The 21,683-nt window shown below is 26.6% G+C and overlaps 1 protein-coding gene across 1 annotated transcript in view; it reads left to right on the forward strand.

Moving 5' to 3' along the window:
- Nucleotides 1-21,683, forward strand: part of LOC111040243 (dipeptidase 1-like) — a gene marked incomplete at its 5' end in the record, with an annotated part of 50,995 nt that overhangs the window by 19,483 nt on the left and 9,829 nt on the right. Inside the window, one exon of the mRNA XM_022324075.1 lies at nt 12,663-12,819. Within this exon, the coding sequence (XP_022179767.1) occupies nt 12,663-12,819 (157 nt within the window). The remainder of the gene's footprint in view (nt 1-12,662; nt 12,820-21,683) is intronic.

The raw sequence follows: 21,683 nt of genomic DNA on the forward strand, positions 1-21,683 counted from the left end.
TCATATAAAGGAAACGGTCGGGCTTTGATATTTTAGAACAATAAGTTAAACAGTAGGTAGAATCGCGTTAGGATGATTGGATGGATGCCTATCGTCGGGGCAAAGTCGTTTACGGAAATACATATATTATTATTATTATTATTATTATTATTAAAAATATTTATTACACTCCCCATACCTGTATATTATGCAATACGTATCATCGCGGTGCCTGGCGAACGCGCCGTTGTATAATATTGTCGTATTTTAATATTCTCACGTTGTGTGCGCACAAATGTGATTCGCTGACAGTAAAATATGTTGAAGACAATTCATTTTGGGTAAGCCGTGTACCCGGGAAATGTGGGATAAAAAAAGCTTAGAGAGCTGTTGAGCATCGAGAGTAATGTCGGCCGAATGTATATTTCTTAAATATTATGATTTTGGTTTGATGGAGACGACTCGTACAGTCGTACCTATATACTTGGACCGATAATTGAGATTTAACGTATCACACAGACTCCTCAGCGTGTATTTATGTAGTTTTTTTTCGTAAAATAATATTGTTATAATTATATTTGATGCTTTAATTGAAATTATTTTGTAAACATTGCATATTTCCATCGATGTTTCCATTTAGTTAATTGTTATAAGACTATATGACGATACGTTTAGTATATAATAACATTTTTATGACATTTTAGACGTTTTAGCTGTAATATTATTTACGCAGCGGCAGCACAATACAATTTATTGGAAAAATGATTTAATGTATACTTAGCTTTGTAGTTCCATTTCAACATATACATTGTGAGCACGACTTTTTATTTATAATGCATTTTAGAGTCTGAGTGATCAAGTGGTGCAAGAAATCTATTGTTTCTAGTATTCAACATTGAAGTGCTTTTTTTTAATACCTACTTCCGTAAACACTTTTTTTAATGCGAATACTTCAAAAGTTTCACATGAGACCTGACATTAGTCGCATAAAGTACATTTTTAGAAAATATCAGAAACCGTGTGTCAAATAACTATTAATTACTATAAATGTAAAAAAAACTTGTACAGTTCTAAGCTTTCCGAATATTAAAAATATATTTTTACTACATAATATAATGATATTTAATATAATATTAAATATTAATTAGTACATAGTTTGGAAGTTGTAGCACTGTAAGAAGTTAAAATACGGGGGAACAGCTATAAAAAATTCAAAAAAGAGCACTGATAATTATATATAGGTATTTATAATATATTATAACATAGGTACACTGAATTGAGAAAATGTTACGTATATTCCAAAAATTATTTGAAAATATCAAGTAACCGTGTGGAATAAGAAATTTTAACTTTTGGAATTTTCCTAACAGTAATGAAACAAACAATTATCTCATATTACATTATAATATAAGCTAAGAAACTGTACTCTTGATACTGTGAACTAGTTGACTCGAAATTACTAGATACTTTTAGAATATTCACTTACTACAACTCTGAGGCATGTAATTTTTATCCGTAGGATTCAATCGTGTCATATCCATTATAATTAAACATTACAAGATAAAATGAATCTGATCCATTCCCGTGGACATTATATTATATTGTGTACACAGTAAAATTAGAATTTTAAATACTCCAAATACCAAGATATAAACAATTTGATAGAACAAAACATTTATTTCAAAAACTAAACTTTTAAAAAAAAAAAGCAAAAGTAAAAATGACTAAAAAAAATTGTAAGGTACTCTGAAGAAATTTTCATGAAGAACATTTAAACGTGAAACGCACAGTTCATTGTATGAAGTACATTTTTAGCTGATCTAACTACATGTTGAACCAATGTACAAATTAGAACGTTTCTACAACATCAGATCTCTATTTATTTTCTAATTAAAAATATAAAGTTATGTATTTGCTTGTGTCGAGTCACATACATCAGTTTTTTTTTTATAAATAAACACAAATAATTAGACAGTGTGGGCGTTAGTACTAATTTTTTAAAAATAGATTACTTTTTATCTTCTGTAAGTAATTGTTATGATTTTTTTCATGCAAATTTTTTTGAATTTGGTTACATCTAAAAAATATGAGTATCATATTATGGAGATTACTCCACTTGGTAATGGTCACTGTAATTAGTTGAAACTCGGAAAGTCTTCATTTCCTTCATTTTTTAAAAATATTAATTTAATTATAAGAATAATAACTGAATAATATATTATGTATGATAACATTTATAACTATATAATACATATTATAATATGACCAAAACAATAAGAAATATTTTATATAATTTTAATTTTATTCGATATAATGCTATTAAATAGATTGTAGCTTACAAGTTGCAAACTGTTAATAAATTTATTTCAATTCTTAATTTTAACTTATATGTCATTTAAACAACGCATGAACAATTGTATACAGATAAATTTATATAAATAATGTCTTTACTTTTAATCGATGGTGGCTTATAACCAACTGATTCCTCTGAAGAATGAAAAAAAAATTTCTTTACTTATCATTTGCATAAAATAACTAGGTAATAGTTGATTTATGAAATTACTATAGAAATCTGATATAAAACTCTTAATGTACTATTTTTATTGATACAATAAAATTATACTCGATGACCTATATAATTTAACTATTCTCTCTCGAAACTATAAATAAAAACTTATAATATAGCAAAAATAACTGTGCAGCAGTAGGCACCTAAAATAACTATTCCAAAAATATAAAATAAAATAAAGAATTTATTACTATATGGTATCATAAAATATTCGAGTTCAGATATAAACTTTACTTAATATGTAAAAAAATTAATTTTTGTACATTATCAAAAATATACCAAAAATAATATTATAATTTTTAACTTATAAGTTGTCTGAAAGATTTTAAGAACTTAAAAGTAATTAAAAGTAATATCAGTCTTATATGTTGTATATTGATTAATTTTAGATTTACCAGGCAGTTTATACACGTATAGCTAAAAAACTTTGATCAATATTTTTATTTAAGATATTCTCCTTTTTATAAATACAGCAAACTATAATTATTTAGATCTTCTATTTTGAATAACTGCATTTCTAATAAGAGGACGTCACGCCCGCATGTGTTATCTCTGTCTTACAAACGTACAGCATGGCAAATTTTAAGTTCACAATAATAATGTATTTTACTCCGTAGCTTCTAAAATTAGAGTGAAATTACCACTTATACAATTTAAAGGTAATTATTATTTAGGGTTTGTACCTCATAGGATTGCAATTTTGTTTAAATTTTAACGCGAGTTGTGACTATTTTAAGATGTAAAAACAATTCACAATTGTAAAATACTCATAACCCCCTTTAACAACAAAAATTTACTAGAAAGTAGGTGTGTTAGGTTAAATTCACTATCTGATGTACAATTAAATATAACTAAGGCACACACAGAGATATGATGAGATATACTTAGTAGAAACCAATGTTTTGAACAAAAAAAACTAAATACATCATCCAACTTAATAAACAGTTGAATTTAAGTCTTTCATTTTATTCAGAAAAGTGTGAATGAATTAAATAAAGTTCGTTAGTTTTGCTGTCTTTCAATAATTTTCAAAATTACATCTGTTGCGATTTACAAGTATAAAAAGATCTTAATTTACACATAGAATAGGTAAGAAAAAATATTTGAATTTTTATTAAGTAGTTATATATACATATATTATATAGCTTATGGTTTTTTATTTTTTATTTAAGTACCTATAATTATTATTCTTTGCCATATTATTATAAATCATTATCGAATTTTAGGTATAGGTTTATGGGTAAGGATTTAGTAAGCTTGTATCACGGAAAATTGAGTATTACGTTCAATGTATCAAAATAGTTAGTGTTAAGTTGATTAAATCAATTAAATATATTTTGTATAATAGTATCTGCTGCATAATTTTTTTTTTTCATAAATATTTTTTATGACTAAAACAAATAAAAACAATTAATGTCTATTTACATTATAAAATATAATATAAATTGAGAGAAAAAATAACCAGTACTAAAGAAAAATATGTTTTTCCGTTCAAATAAATATACATTGTATTATTCACCAAAAAAATAAGTTGAATACAATTTTAACATAAATGTTAGATGAAAAGTTATTTGGACAATAAATAACAATTACGCTTAATTGATACGTTACAATAATGTATGCGCCAATGCTCCACATGATATTATATATTATTCTCTATTCGTTGTCCCCTATAATATACCTATACAAGTATATTATGAAAAGAAATTTATTGCTAGTGCTTCGTGGTCGTATGAAAAATAAACTTCAAATGGCACTCTACTAGAATGGTAATAACATAGCAATTTTTTTTACTCAAAATTTGTTGGAGCACATGTCCTACTTGATTTATGTCGTTTGCAATTTTGTTTGTAAGTTACATCCCACATAGGCATTCACATTTGTTTATAATATAATTTGATGACTTGTTTGTTACAAGAAAAAAACACCTGTTTGTCGTTTTTTTTTTCAAATTTAAAATGTATTTGTTATATAATTCCTGGCAGATTACATAGGTACACGATAATTTGTTTAAAACCAACCTTTTTATTTAATTTATTCGGTGCTTTTACATATTTCTCATGTTTCGAAACTATGTATTTTCTGTTCGTATACATCTTTAGACCAGATGTCTTCGCTTGCTGTAGAAAAATTACTGTTTTAGTTTTCCACAAAAGATCGTAAATCGAGCGTGTTGCACTGAACTTTATTCTGTCCTTTACGGAACAGATGTTTAACCCTCTTTTTTACAAACCTCGAAATTACAGAAAATCATAAGGTACATAAAATAGTAAAAAAACGTTTAATTTTCATAAAAACATCTATACTTTCGTTTACCTAAAATTTAAAAACGTTAACACTATGTTCGTAATTTCTCGTCTCTACCAACTGTAGGCGTATAGTTGTTAATAACTTGATTTATATCGAGTGATACATAATTGACATACACATTTAACGCAGAGAGTACTCACTTATATAAAAGTTAGAATTAGATTCCAAGGCAACTCAATTATTTTTGGTCACTAACAATATATCTTCTTACATTATTATTATTTTTAATTTTTTTAACTTATGTACAAGTATGTTTTGGATTTTAACAAAGAATGTTTAAGACTTAATAAAAGTTAAAAGTAATAATTAATTAAATGTGAATATCCTACCTACCTAGATCTACCTAGTACCTAAAGTCGAAAGTCTAAACCTCTGTTGTATATAATGATATAGGTAATTCGTAATGTAAAAAGCCAACAAGAAGCGATTAAATAGTACCTCGCGCAGGGACTAAAATCGTGTGTAGTACGACACACTTTGTGCAGTATGAAATTCTGAGCATGTATTACGAAATTAAAAAGTGTGTTATGCCTGTAGTGACTGTTTTTTACAGTTTTTTCTTAATATCATTTTTGATTGATTATTGATTCATAATGTTCTTATTATATTGTATTAATATATTTTGACATTTTGTACAACGCTTATGGATAATGAATAAAACATAGGTAATGTTTTCAAGGTTGATACTATTGATTCTGATGTCGTCTGTACTGTGTAGATAAAGAAAAATAGAAATTGACTATTCCATGTTTATATGTATGGATGAAATATACTTTGGGGATGTGGGGGGGGCAAAGCTCCCAAGGTTACACCAGGATTATATAAACAGTGTAATACGAAAAAATGTTTATTTTAGCCTCAGATTTCGCGTTAGTATGTCACTATAGTTCGGAATAATTGTACACAACAGTTAGGTACTCGTCAGGCACGAATGTCTTGAATTATATCCCAAAGTGTCAACGTCTGAATGATCAGTATCAATAGATTTTATTCAATGTCATTTGTATGCAATTGTAATAATACATACCCACCACTGTGTATACCAGAGATGTATTACCTACTATTATTATGTTATACATTTACACGGAGCACAAATCATTGTCACAAATATCAAATATCAAAATATGTAATAATATCAGTTTTACTTTGAAAAATCATTAAAAATACTTGCATTATTAGAACCTCAAATTCATAATAGTTTTAACCAAATTTATTCATTAGTTTTTTTCAATTCGTACCTGATTCGACCTTAGCCTCAGCTTTTGAACCTTTTAAGGGATTTTTGCAAAAAGTCAGCCACATAACGAACATTCGTTCTAAATGTACTTTTAGGCCAAATATATATGCAGAAGTTGAAAAGAAATGGGACATGAACCAACCTTTTGGTCATTATTTAGTATCCTTTCTTTGCAATATACCCTCCCGTTTTCAGTTGATCACCATGTATTTAGTTAACGTTTTAAGAGCAATAACGTTGTGGGTAGGTACCTGCTGTTTTAGTTTTATTTTATGTAGGGTTTTCCTGTACATTTTCATTCATGTTTATATTATTATTTGACTTTCCAATTTGTAAGTACAATATATTAATATTCTCACTTACTACTTGAAATCTATGAGAAATCAATTTTCGCGTTCATGATAATATTGTAGCAAGCAATTATGTTTTTTTACAAAACTTCATTGGATATAATACCATATTATTTATCTATTCGTATTTATTTTTAAAAATGTCTTAATAACACGTGTACTGATCACATTTAATATTCACAGTTTTAGAACTAAAGAAAATTGTCAATTTCCCACCTAACTTATATGATATTTGTTTAAAAAACCACACTAGAACTTTCGTGCAATGTTTACTAGTCAATAAACATGAAACGTAAAGGTTTAGTTAGACTTTGAAGTTTGTACAGAGTATAAGACGATATAACGGCGGATAATCTGGTGAAAATATCAAAAGTGTTTGCATGGGTTTTTTCAGTTGGTTACACGAATCTCGCTGAAGTTAAATAAAAAGTACTTTTCTTTTGACCTGGAAACTAGATAATAAAATCCATAAGCCGGATGGATTGTGTACATAATATTAGAATATATATTTATTTAATATTTATATAAGAAGTAGAAACTATAAGAATTATGATTGAATAGTATACCATTGGTATTCAATGATATACAGATAAATACAAAGTGAATTAAGTGCTTAATATTTTTTACATCGTAAATATGCACTTACAACTATTATTTGAAAATACAGACACATTAGGAACCTCATAAACAATAGTATGCACTACCTATACAGCACATAATTACACGTTTTAAAAAAAAAAAACAATGAAATTATAACATTAATCAAAATTAATAGCAATAAAAAAAATTGTTTTTGAGTTTTTATTCTCCTCCTCTTAATTACTTGAATGTACATATGTACATTCAATAATAATTTCACCTGATCTCCAATAAAAAATGTTTAAATAAACTTAAGGTTTTTTTCCGTAAAATTCAGAAAAAAATACTATAAGATTCATGCTATATAATGGCGCTTTCCGTCTCTCGATATTGAGATTTTTGAACCAAAAAAAAAACTTAAACAATTAGTTATTTTACAGTATTTTTATATCGTATATTATAATTTAACTATACCTACAACTGCTATTGTAGTACATTTTACCTGTAGGGATCTCATTAGTATTGAATATTTGCATCCAACAAATAGAAGTAGAATTCAAAAACAACACAATATATGTTGGGTAAAACCTTATAAATTTAAAACAATGACAACTTTACATTGTTGTACTACCCTTTGTTTTCTTAAATATATAGGTAATTACACATAGTATACTTAATACGTATTAAAATGTGATTTCAAAAACAATTAGAAATAAAAATCGGTAGGCTCGTGTAAAATAGTAATACCATAGACATACCAGATGCTAATTTTGTATTTTTCTGCATCTTATTTGTCAATACAATAATACTATATTACTATCACATTTATTTAAATATACCTTCGAACCGTTTTTATACAATTTTAAGTATTGCACTGTTATAGTTTAAGTTTCACTAATATCCATAGTATTTTATATCTATCTGTATCCATATTTTTTTATTTAATAATTTTAGTTAATGTGAGCTCCTAAATTAACTAATTTTTTATGCCAACAGATAACTAATATTACCATATAATACTAATCGAAATATTATATATAATAAGTATGTAATTATAGAGGGCTGAGATCTACTTCACAGCTTGCTATTGATCGACATCCGCAAGGACTTTGTTACTTGTTAAATAATATAAAAAAATATATTTATAAATATATTTATAAATATACTAATGAATCGTCGTCATTTTGTATTACAAAGTTAAGACATTTTGTAAAATCGTTATAACTATTTTAAATAGAGCTCCCGCAAACAAAAATTACGAAACATTATTAAATGTATTAAATTTTATTCATTATTGTTTATTGAAAAAAAAACTTCAACTAGATTTATGGCCACAATTCATGTCACACTCTGTAAACTCAGACAATTTTTGAATTGGGCTATTGTCCTGTGAAAAACCCAATTTTCACAAAACTAAATTCTGGTTCGGAACAAAACAAGACGGACATGTACCCACTCTACACTGTATATAGGAATGTCCTGGTTTTATTTTTTTTTATTTTTTTCCGTGGGATTTATTCCACCCTAAGTCGGACCAGACATTTTCGATAAAACAATTCTTGAAAATTCGTTTGTTATTCACGAAAATGTTATGTATCGGTCGGATTAAAGTTTCTATTCGATATTCTATATTGAGTGCTACATTTTCTTCCTGCCGAAAACTCTGTAATGCAAAACATTAGAATGTACCTAGTAGTATTATAAACACACAAGTTCAAATCATGTTGCAACACCATTGTCGACCATTCAAACTGTTGTTTTTTTAATCCCAATACATTTTTCATGTATGTTACTTGTATTTTTCTTACATTCCAAAAATATCGGTGTGAAACAAATTATTTTATTGTATGATAATCTAAACATAAAAGATAATTGATAACCATTTAAACGGGTATTCCAACTGTTTACTGTTATCAATATACCAAAGAACATTACGCATTTTTAAAATCAATTTTTTTACTACCTATACATTTTCCCTTTGCCTATAATATAAAAATTTAAGATAATTACAAAACATTACTATTAAGAATTAAAATAATAATAACATATAGAACACATACAACTATTATTCGTAATCAATATGTTATTTATACTCAAATGGGTAATAGATTTTTTTTTTTTTAAGTCACTCTACCGTAATGTAGATTTCGCGTGTACCTACCACATCATTGAGTATTAGTTACTGTTGTAATGGATGTGTTAAATTGTAATTCAATAATGAATCATTGCATACGAAAAGGGTTTCTGAGAAGAAATGGATTGTCAGCATATACTTCTAAAGATATTTCATCGTTTATTTATATTATTGGAAGTAAGTGAGTGGACCGCTATATTTCTGAAAATAATATAATAAATAATTACCGTGATATAATATCATATGTATTAAATTATGATTGTTAATACGTAAGTTAATTGTGACGTACCTAATATAATGGAGGAAATATAATCATCTCGTATAAATATTTAAATATTAGTAAAAATATTTTGAAAATGTCATCGTGTATAAAGTATGTGCAATACTGATAAATGTAATAAAAAAAAGTCTTAAGTCCCTTCGATTAATAATATTTTTTGAATTACGACATAATAACTAAATCGTTATAAATAAAATCTTTTTTTGTACCAAAAAAAGTGATGACATACACATAAAATAAAATAAAAACACATAATATTGTAAGACCCAGTTCATTTATCGCTCCGCTCAGAATCTAAAATCTTTGATAACAATTTAATATATATTAACTTTAAGCAATTGACTCACAAAATCTCAAACCTTGATAGTTAAAAATTATCGATAACTATCTCTAAAATATATCCCCTTCAAACATCTATAACACTTATGTTTTTCAGTAACTCGATGTTATCGATTATTCAAATTGTTTATATTCAACCTTAAACTCTCAGTATCCGAGTGTCAAATGTTTCTACACACAATGAACAATGAAAACGGGTACATTATCGGGTATAATATGGGGACCAATACAATATAAATACAGCAAATAAAATAACCATACTTTTATAATGCTTCCCTTCAATCGTGTAGTTGAAACCATTTAAATTCTATCTTCGTGCCAGAATTTGATAGTATCTTTTATTCTCTTCGTCGTGTTAAATAGCCCAGCAGATTATGCAATTAATATAATAATATTAATTAACTTGGTAAATATTTTATCGTAGGTAAACCCATTATAAAAATTGAATTGAGCCGGTTTTTCGTATCTATGTGAGTTTCATGCCGTTGAAGGTAAATTATCCAATAAACATATAACAATAAACAATATATTTTGAATTATATTTATCAGACTATATTATTTTGTCAGGTTGTATTATTACATAATATTCAATATCCCATAACATAATATACATTATACTGCCATACCGGTGTACATAATATAACAGTTGAAACAAATTTAAACATAAATTCAATGTGTTTAAACGAAATAATGCATACACAAATAAATTACACTCGAATATTGGTTGGCACCGTCTAAATTATAAGTTTTAGACAACTGGCTATTGTCAGTTTAATATTAATTTGGTTTACCATATTTAGTCATGCACCAATCGGCAACCAACTGTACTTTTCTATATACAATTAACTAATAACTCATTAAATATATAGCGAAATAGAAAAACTGATGGGACATCCACAACACTGCAATGAACAATAGATATAATGAAAATTATTAATGAATGATTTGTACGTTTGCCACTTAAAAAAACACTTAATCAATAAGAATATTTTGTAAAGTTTGTAAATCTCCGACTATGTTTATTATCATTCATTCATTTAGAAACACGTAGTAATATATAAATAATAAATAAGTAATAAATAAATGTTAAATATTTGTGTGTGTTTTTATTTTTATATTATTTTTTTGTTGTAATAACAAATATTGAACTATGCGATTTACTTTATTAAACAAATAGCAAGTATACTACAAATATACATAGTATTATCGTAATGCTTCAAACCGCCATCTTTTTAAATATTTTCATTTTAACACATCAATTATAACGGATACTTTCTTTTTTTTAAATTAAACAAACATATTTATAACACGAAAAATGAAAAACAACAAATACCATTAATATGTACTTAAATATATTTACATAAACCTGTCTAATATTCTACAAACGAACAATAATAATTATTAATAACTAAATAATGACAAATATTGAAATGTACATTATTATCGTATCTCTGAAATTAATTTAACGAAAAGGTACTTCGTATACTATATTATTATATCATATGTTAAAGTCTACACGTTTTTATAAATTCAATTTGTTGTCGGTAGTATTATAATGATGAAATAATTACATTTGATTTTTTTCTGTTTGTGAGGTATCGTCGATTTACGATTGTTTAGATCGACATAATCAAATAAAATGTATAAAGTGTAAAGAGTTTAAGACAAGTATACCTAACCTATATTTGCTATGAAAAAATATTATTCGTGTGAATATAGTATCAGATATAGTTTTCAAAGATACTTACGAGTGACTTAAGATATTTTCAAGATTATTTTTTTTTACATATCACAACTTAAAAATATCTGAAGTAACACCACATAATAGGGGCAGTCATGCGGTCTGAAAAAATATTATTATAAAGAGATTTATAGTTACTAGTTGTGTTTTTTTTTAAATGTATTTCTTGTGCAAACGCTACTTGTCTTTTATTATTCACAAATTGAACGACCCTGTCCAAAGCCTTATTCAGCGTGTTTCCTTTGAACTCTGGAAATTATATTTGTATTCTATATACTTTCGTCTTACTTGATACACTAAGGTAGACGGTACTATATAAATAATAACATAAAATAATATTTTTTATCACTCGTGTTTTTCTTTTACGAGAGTTTCCGTACATTATACAACTGCGACAAGTAGTTCACATTTACCTTTACCTCAATAATTTCAAGACCGATTATGAACGAATTAAGCCTGATTATAAATAATACATCGGTTGTGTGAGGGTGCCATAGTTATGGTTCGCGGTAATCAGGCATAAGACGGTAAAACGGTTTTAACCTATATAGACGGGATGTATGAAATAATAAAGTATGCCGCCGAGGGCATATAGTAATATAAAGTATCTGCTCAGAAATATTTAATTAGATTGTCAATTGACTGCAACTAACCTGCACGTGAACGATCCTGGACTGCAAAGAGAACGCAACTTTTGTAGTAGGCACTTCCTGTCTGCCATTGGCAGTCAAAGTAGTCAAACGTTATATAATTGAAGGTTATAATCGGATCCGGAAGTCTCTGGCTAGGTTCGAAATGTGCAGCAACCCTCGATGCACTTTTCGATCTTGTCGCACGCGGTTGGAGTATAATTAAGGTATTCGTTAGGTATCTGTAAAAAAAAAAATACATAGGTACCTATCTCGTTTGGTGTTTGGTAAAATAAAATAGATGCGTGTATCACACAAGTATTTGTTGGATATTAATTATTTACATAAAATATACCGACCACTACAAACGGCGGTCCATTAAACATAATATAACCTATTACGTTTAGGCGTGCTGTTTTTTGTATAAAACATATTTTTACCGCCCACTTCGTGTAAACAACAATAATACAATATTTTCACCCACGATTACCATTAAACGTGCGTTTGTTTTATAGGCACAACGACCTGCCGTGGAATATCCGTAAGTTCGTACACAATCAGCTGATGTATTTCAACTTCTCTGCGGATTTAACGACCGTGGAACCGTGGTCGAAGAGTAATTGGTCGCAAACCGATTTACCGCGGCTCAGAAAAGGCATGGTTGGCGCTCAAGTAAGTTTGAACATATTGTGTACGAAAAATCACCGTTGCGGATGAAGGCTTTACTTTAATATTTTCCGTCAAACTCGAGTTGAATATAAAGATTACACGCGTGTTGCACCCTGAAAAAATTAACTCGCCGAACGTGTCGCCCATTACAAGCCACCCATTATCGAGCTCGCCCATTGTGTTAAACGTTAAAACCATTTTTATATTCTTTTTCCGGCAGTAAACGATGGTTTTTTGCTCTAGTAATTTTCCGATTGCATTCTCGACTCGTCGTCTCTGTATTAGGTATAATCCATTAATCCGTACACCTAATCATCCGCGCGATTTCCAAATATTCGTTTTAATGGAGTTATGTCACGAATTATTATTATTTTTAAAAACTCCCAAGCTTAGACCGCCGCAATAACACATGCACTGCATACCCAAGTAGGTACCTATAGTTTTCATATCAAGTCTAAAATGAACGGATAAACGGACATATTGTGTGTTTAATCTTTCCAGTAAAAATCTATCATTGCAATGCAATGTGTTATTAAAATGTCAACAAAATCTGTGGTGTTTCGACATGTTTTTCCCGCTGCTGCTCTGGGTTAGTGTGATAACATTTCATAGAGTTTTCTCTCCTTACATACATTATAATATAGGTATTATGTAGGTATGTTATGATCTCCACCCTCTCGTTTATTTCCATGGCCAGCTATTTAATATTGAATTATTTCAAGACAATATAATATGGTATTATAGTATAACATAGAATATTTGTAATAGGAATGCATTCCCTGATAAATAATAATTATTATAATATAATACTCACTTATTTCTCTGCAGAATACATCCAAATATTTACTGATGCCTCAAATAACACAAATTATGTAATATTCTCGGTAATCGTAGACCAGGAAATATGTATTGTCGTCCGGTCACCGTCCTCCTATAGTTTATATTATATTGTATACCTACATTAGAAAACTCAGCTATTTACGAAACATTAAAAATCATCTTCAAACTTGCAAGAAAACTGTGACATCATTATCAGCTGCTCTTTGAGCGCCCACTCGTCGATTTCAATCCCATATCCAAAAAATGAGCTTTTTCAACAAAAATGTATATCTAGAATTCATATATTCTCACGTGAGTCCCTCACGTGTATACCTATAAATGATTAAGACGAAGACTCAACAGCCCCACGAATCCATCAGTCGCCACATATTTACTTTCCACAAAACTAATAATATAACAAGTTAATCTGCAGAAACACTGAATTTTATCAAATAAAAAATAATGTAAAAACGGCAGAAATATTGGCTAAATATTTACTCCTCTCTAACAAAAGTAGAAATGAAGAATTGACCGTAAACATATTCTGACATGAAAAGAAAACAGGAGGAATAGTAATCATCCAATATGTGATACATGAAATGTAATACTAACGATAGAGCATATTTATTATTTATAGTGATAAACTGCCCCAAATCCTAAACAACCCATTTTCACTACATCAAGCCCTCAATGGGGAGAACACTGTAGCATTCTGTATATTTGTCCATATACGATTAGCCAAAAATTGTCAATTCTCCTAATACGGTTATCCCAATTTTCCTTATATTATTTTTATTATATCTATAAGAATTTAATTTATATTAACACATATATTAGTAATATAGTATAAATTATACTATTAAATTAATATAGGCTAAAAAAAATTATAGTTGAAGCCTTTTGTCGAGTATACAAAAATAAATATATTCACTGACTTTTGTCGTTTAATCCATAATCCTTATAACATCTTACAACGCCCTTTCTATCTTGTTAAACTTATTGGTTATAGTCAATACAAATGATTTGATTCATATCAACACCATAAAAGAAAATGTATACCACTTCAAAACTAATAATCACTTGTACCATACACAACACTATCTTTAAAAATGCTCCATTATTTATTTAAAATACTTCAAAAATAAACGAAAAAAATAACTTCTACATTCTACTAGGAATTCCTGATTATAAGTGTTTATTAAAGGTGACGTAAATAAACATATTATATAAACTCATCATTAAAAAAAAACTTATTTATTATGGCTTTGAGTTGTGCAATATTTTGTTTATAACGGAAAACTAAACAGATATTTTTACGTAAGAGATGTCAATTATTTTTTTTCATAAAATTCGAGTTTATCAAGTAACTTTCAAAATGTACTAATTGTCTACGCGTTATATTTAAATTATTTTACTTATAAAAACCAGGCCGTTGTCAAGTCTCATTAAACTCAATAGTACTTTAAAAAGTAGATTGAAGGCCTCAATTTTTCTATTGATATAAAAATGTATCACAACTATATTTTATAGTGACATAAATATTTTTCCAAACTCAATACTATGTATACGTATGCAATATGCGTATATCATTTACTTATTAATTTTAATAATTCAATTAGTTATGTTTGATCATCATAATTTGGTGTATCATTACATAAATTCAATTATTATTTTACAAATAATATATAATGTTACAACCAACAACCATATATTCCATATTTATTTCTTCACTTGGTTCTATAGCACCAAATTTCTATTTATAGGTAGGTACTTAATAGGTTATACTTTACTTTACTTTATTATAAAATAATGAACTATACACAATACACATATATTTCAAGTATGGTTGTTTGTCTGTAGGCTTGTAAATAATGCATATTTATACCAAAATACCTCTTTTCGTTGATCTTTAAAGGGTATTAACATTCGCTCTGTAGTTTTGTGCCTAGCGGTCAGTAAAATACATTCTAATAGAAGTTGGCCCTATTGTGTAGAATTGAGAAGGTACAATGTATTAAAATTTAATATTTACATCAGGGGTGGTCAACGCTTATGGCCCTCAAATGTCGAGATACTTTGTTTTGAATCTCATATAATATTTACGAGTGAAAAAATACCTTCCCTAAGAAAACATTTTTAAAATGTTATTCATTTTTCTCAATTTTTGGAAAGTACTAAAACGAAATGTATATTATATGTATGTATTTTAACATTGTCATACGCGGAAGGAACAATAAATAATTAATTTATATGGAAAAAACCAAGAAAAATAAGTAATGTAAAAGTTTTCATTTTGACTTTTTATTCTAAACTATGAAAGAAAGCGAATTGTGTTTTTCATTTATAAATATACTGCAAATTTGAACGAAAATGATTATAGGTAACTAAGTTACTTAGTATTATTTATTTAATCTAAATTTGAATTACAATACATTTATTTTTTAGTTATTTCATTTATATTATCCTTGTCATATAATTCTTCTTAGTTTAAATCTTCTATTTTCAAATTTTGGATATCAATATTGTGGAACTAGACATTTAGACATAAACCCTTTTCAACCTTCAAATTATATTACAATTTTGTGACTGTAAATTACAGCAGTGATATTTTTACATTATGACTAGATATTATCTGGATTCATATATTACTATATATATTTAAAATCATAGATTTTAATTTGTACGTAATATACATATTATTTAAATATCTGACTAAAGAATGTAATTATAAATTTTAAAAAAAAGATACAGCTTGCTAATGTTTCAAGGTGTTAAATTAATAACAATGTATAATAATAAAAAATTGATTAGTTTTTCAAGTAAACGCAATTTTCATAAATTATATAAGTTTTATTAATTTTTTTTGCAGTTGAAATATTTACTTATTATTTTTACAGTTATTAAAACCAGTTTAAAAATACTTGAGATCCTAATGTAGGTATAACTTAATTAACTTGCATTTGTAATTTATGACAGCAATATTTAATTGTGTTTTTTTTTCTCTTTGTATAATGTTGTTTTATCAAAAATTTCATTCCATCGTAAATTATAATACTCTTTAATTAAATAACTGTTCTTTCTTATTCTCTAACTCATTAATAAAACAACAAACAGTAAAATACTAAATATATTATTTTTTTTTTTAAATTTATCAACATTGTTTAATAATCGTTTAAAAAAATATTTTAATCATAAGACCTGATAATGTTTAAATGTATTAATGCTAATCGCCTTAAAGTATAATAATAAACTTGATATCTACCTATGTGGCGTATTGAACAATATAACACTTATATACATAATACATATTTGGACTATTTATTTCGCTATACGGGTGTACTCTGTATTTTACATTTTCAAGGAAAACTTGATTTTAATTCTTTGAATATGGTTCTAGTTAGGAAAAAAATGTAATTATAATTATATTAGCAACTAAGCTCTCAACACAAATTATTTGGTTTCTGCTTTAGTAAAATACTCTCTAAACAATAACATGATGGTACATAAATTATTTTTGGTTTACTGAATATTAGGCACCTACTATATACTAGCGCAATTCTATTTGAAAGCGACAATTTTATTAATTATTATTATTTTAATTACTTTTAATTACTTTTAAGCAAAATGACAAAATAATGTTGGTTAATTTTTAATTTTTTTTTCTTTTGTAATACTAAATAGAATTTTCTAATCGCATGATTGCACGATACTACAATTATACTGATTGGGGCTTAATATAATATATAAATGGATACCCTATACAGTTTAAATTATTTTTTTAAAAAAACCATAATTATTACTTATTATAAGTTAAAAGTAAGATCCATTCGTTTACACTTGTTTATTTTAATTCATCAACTTATAAAATACTTCATAAATATTTATAGAAATTTAAAGTAATATCTTAACTGTACACAGTGTGTATGCTCACAAACATTGAATTTAAGTGGTTATATTTACGTCTAAAATAATGAAAGAAGTTTACATTTCAAAAACTTTTTTTTAAGTCTGTATCAAATCACAAAATTTTGAATCCAATTTTAAAATCACAAATCATATTAAAAATACAAAAATATCGTATAAAATTTTCTGCTCCGTGAAATCTCTGTAAAAACCAGTAGACCGAAAACTATTCTATCGTATAAAAATAATTTATAGGTCTTAAAATTGAATGGATTTGATATCAGATAATATCTTACTTGCAAAAATATTTAAATATAATTTATTATTATATTTTATGTTTATTTGATTTATGTTTAAAATTTTTATTTTACTTTAATTGTTTTGTCAGTATCTTTATTCCTTATTATTCATCTTTTTAGTAAACTCCCTAAATTATTGATTATTGTATACATTTAGTTTTTAGTTATTCTAACACTCAAACGTCACACATTTCATATATTTAATGTCTAACAAACATCATAATTCATAAGTATTAGATATACACTTACGTAATATATTATAGTCTGAACTTTATAAGCATTCGTTCAAAAATCTGGTAATTTTTTCAATTTAATTGATTTCTTATACTTAATATTTTAATTACAAGTTCTGCATCCTCATACTCTGCAAAACGGAATACCAAAGTTATTGATTTTATAATTATGTATATTTTATTTAACGTTTCTGAAGTTAGGAAACGTGTTCCAAAAGTTGTATGTAACACATGTCATCGATTTTAACTTTTTAACTTATACCTACATAAAACTAGGTACCTACTTTGAATTTGTTCACGTTACAATATTCCTATTATATTTCTGAAAAATTGAAGTTTATTAAAAATAAATTAACCATAACCTTATTGTGGAGGTAGGTAGGTAGGTAGGTAGGTGTAATGTGTTTAATTTTCTTAATTTTGAAAACATATTTATTGACGTTCACTACATTTGAACTGCTGATTAGGTTAGGTTAGGCTTATTTTTTTATAAATAATAAATGAGTGCTCTGTATTTTATAAGTGTATCGAATGGTTTGAGATTTTTGTTTGATAAAAGTTTGGTTAAATTTGCAAAGACGATATCATAAAATATTTTATGTTCATACATGTAAAATAGAATGGCCCTAATTTTTAAATACTTAAAATTTAAATTATTGTAACAGATCTCCCTAATTATGTTCCAATATGGATAAAAATATGAACATAAACGAATAAGTTTAACCCTTGCCCCAAAGCCTTCAAACATTTAACGTTACTTAGAGTTTTGTACAATTGAGTAATTAATAAATGTAACAACCAAATCAAATTATAAATACATATTTTATAATGAAAAAACAAATTAATATATCAATAGTGACAAAATTATGATTTCGTTTATATTAAATAATTTACCTAATTTAAATAGGTCAAATAACATAATTCAACATATTTTTATCGAATGTATTTTTCTCAACAGTCACATTTTGTATATAATTTGTATAAGATGATTTCAGTTTATTTATATCTGAATCCATTCCACATCAGTGTCATTTATTGTCGAGGAATGGTATATTTTTATTTGACTGAACAAACTATATTTTATTTTAATAATAATCAGTTTTATTTTCCAACCATTTTATGATTTATGATTAAAAACACAATGGAAATAAGGAAATTTGTTTGTTTTGGATTATTAAAAATTCCGTTTTATTGAAAATACCCAAGAAAAATATACTTTAATCCGCAAATGCAATAATTCATAATCGACCTATTCGACCTTAGGCGATTAATGAGATAGGTAGATAGTTATGTAAATATTAAATGCAAATGTCATTAGTTATCTATCTATAGTATAATTTTAAAACGTTGAATATTGATAGGAATGAAAATAATATATTTCTTCCCACTCAGATTGATTATACAAATTATAAAGTGCTTTAATCGAGGACTTGTGTTATTATGTGTGCAAATATTTATATTTAGCAAATACAAACTTAGGACTTCAATAGGACAAAACATCGTTATAATTTGTTTTAAATGCACGTGCGCAAAGTTAGCAGCACCACTCTGTACTACAGACTCATCTCATTTCAAACCTAGGCAAACATTTTACCAATAATTTGCCAACATTTGAAAAACAATTTTATGATTTGCATATATTACCATTAGTACTTACACATTAAAAGCACATACTCTTCAACCGAATTTCAACTATAATCATATACGTGCTATTTAAGCATAATTATTTTCTACTTTTTTCAGAACTCTGAATCGTACATTTAAATGTGATATTTTCAAAATTATCATCACACCAACGATGGTGATTTTTAATCGTTGTTATCGTTTTGAATTTGTTTAGTTTGGTTATTCATATCTTATTATAATACATATATTTTTAAGTAGGTTTATAAGATGTGCTATGAAAGTGCTGATCAAGCACAACATTGCCTAGTGCGCATAATAATATAATGGAAAAACTTATCTATATTAATGACTATTTTCACAGATTTAAATGTTGCCCAATAATTTATGGGACGAATAGCTTACGCGATATCCGTAAATATTCATCGGTTTTCAATCCTCTTGAACGAATTTACCTACCTATGGTAACTATTTATCTGAGAAAATATATCGGCCATAATTTCTCTGCTTTTGATAGAGTTAATCGTTTGCTAAGCTGCTGAGGTTAGAAAATAATAATATTCTTCTAAAAGACGAATTGAAATTTAAAATAAGTATTATCAGGTTTTTACGGAATTCCTTACCAAATGCTATAATATCTTCAAACTTGAAATACTTCGTTTACGTTACGTAGGTACCTTTTATTTACTATTAAATTTAAAGAATTAGAAATTAGAAAAAACTATTTATTATAAATGTAAAGAAAGTCAATTAGGCAGTCATATAAACATATATAATATGTGTAATATGGGTAGGTACTTTTTTTTCTAAAATTAAATTTAAATTTCTCTTATCTTATATAGGTCTTAATTACATGCTGACTCTTATAATTTATTTATTTATTAATAAATATACTAAGCTTAATTAACTTGTTTTATTCGTTAAAGTATTCGGGAAATTATAATGTTTTAGCACAATATGGTTTTTGTAATCCTCGTTCAGCGCTTTGAACAAATTATACCGGTAGGTAACAGGGACCACTAAAAACAAAAAACAAACGACTAAAAAGGAACGACAAATAATATTTTCTTATCATTCTTATATTAGACGAAGGAATTATTTTCACTCCCAAAAGTTTACGATTAGTTGATAGCTACTACGAACCAAACAATGTTACGAATTAAATCGGATACGCATTTTCTTCGTCGTCATGGCCAGTTATTAATTAATAATTATTATTATATTACCAAGGCAAATTTGCATTATAATTACACATGTGATCAAATTATTTCTGGTTTTGTTTTATTTGACAAAAATTAGTGTTGTTAATAATGCTATTAAAGTTATGTTTATATTAGCAATCAGAAGCTAATTTAATTTTCTAGACTTGTTCTGAATTCCTATTGGCTATTTTGCATTACATATTCCTATGTATTTTTTTTATTCTTTTTAATAATAATATTCCTAATTATTAATTATTCCATTATTATCATGCAAATTAAATACGCACTGTGTATGCTATACATGTGGGTAGGCATTGATTATTTTACATTTTAGAGTTGAATTATCTTTTCGCTAATTATTATAATACCTATATTATGTGTATTATGTATTTATTAATATCGCGTAGTTTATATTATACTATACTCAGTGTTTTAGTTGAATTATGCATACATCTCTAATAATATGTCAATCAACTTAACATTTATCTATATAGTTGGTCAAACTGATATTTCAATGGAATCGATGAAATACATAGCTCTCATAATCCCATCACATCGTGTTAACTAAATGATAATATTGAATTTGATTGACAATTTGGAAGTGTCTAATACTGGTTATTAATGTACCATAATAATATTGTATACCTACGTTTTAAAACTCTCATTCTGTATAACATCATTAAGTATGATTCATAAACATCATCGTTTTTCAAGCAAAGAAATATATTACGTTATCTACTATTTATGTGCATATAATTTAATATATTATATTATTATATGGTTTATAA

Source organism: Myzus persicae, unplaced genomic scaffold, assembly GCF_001856785.1.
Source record: "Myzus persicae strain clone G006 unplaced genomic scaffold, MPER_G0061.0, whole genome shotgun sequence".
Classification (NCBI taxonomy): Eukaryota; Metazoa; Arthropoda; class Insecta; order Hemiptera; family Aphididae; genus Myzus; species Myzus persicae.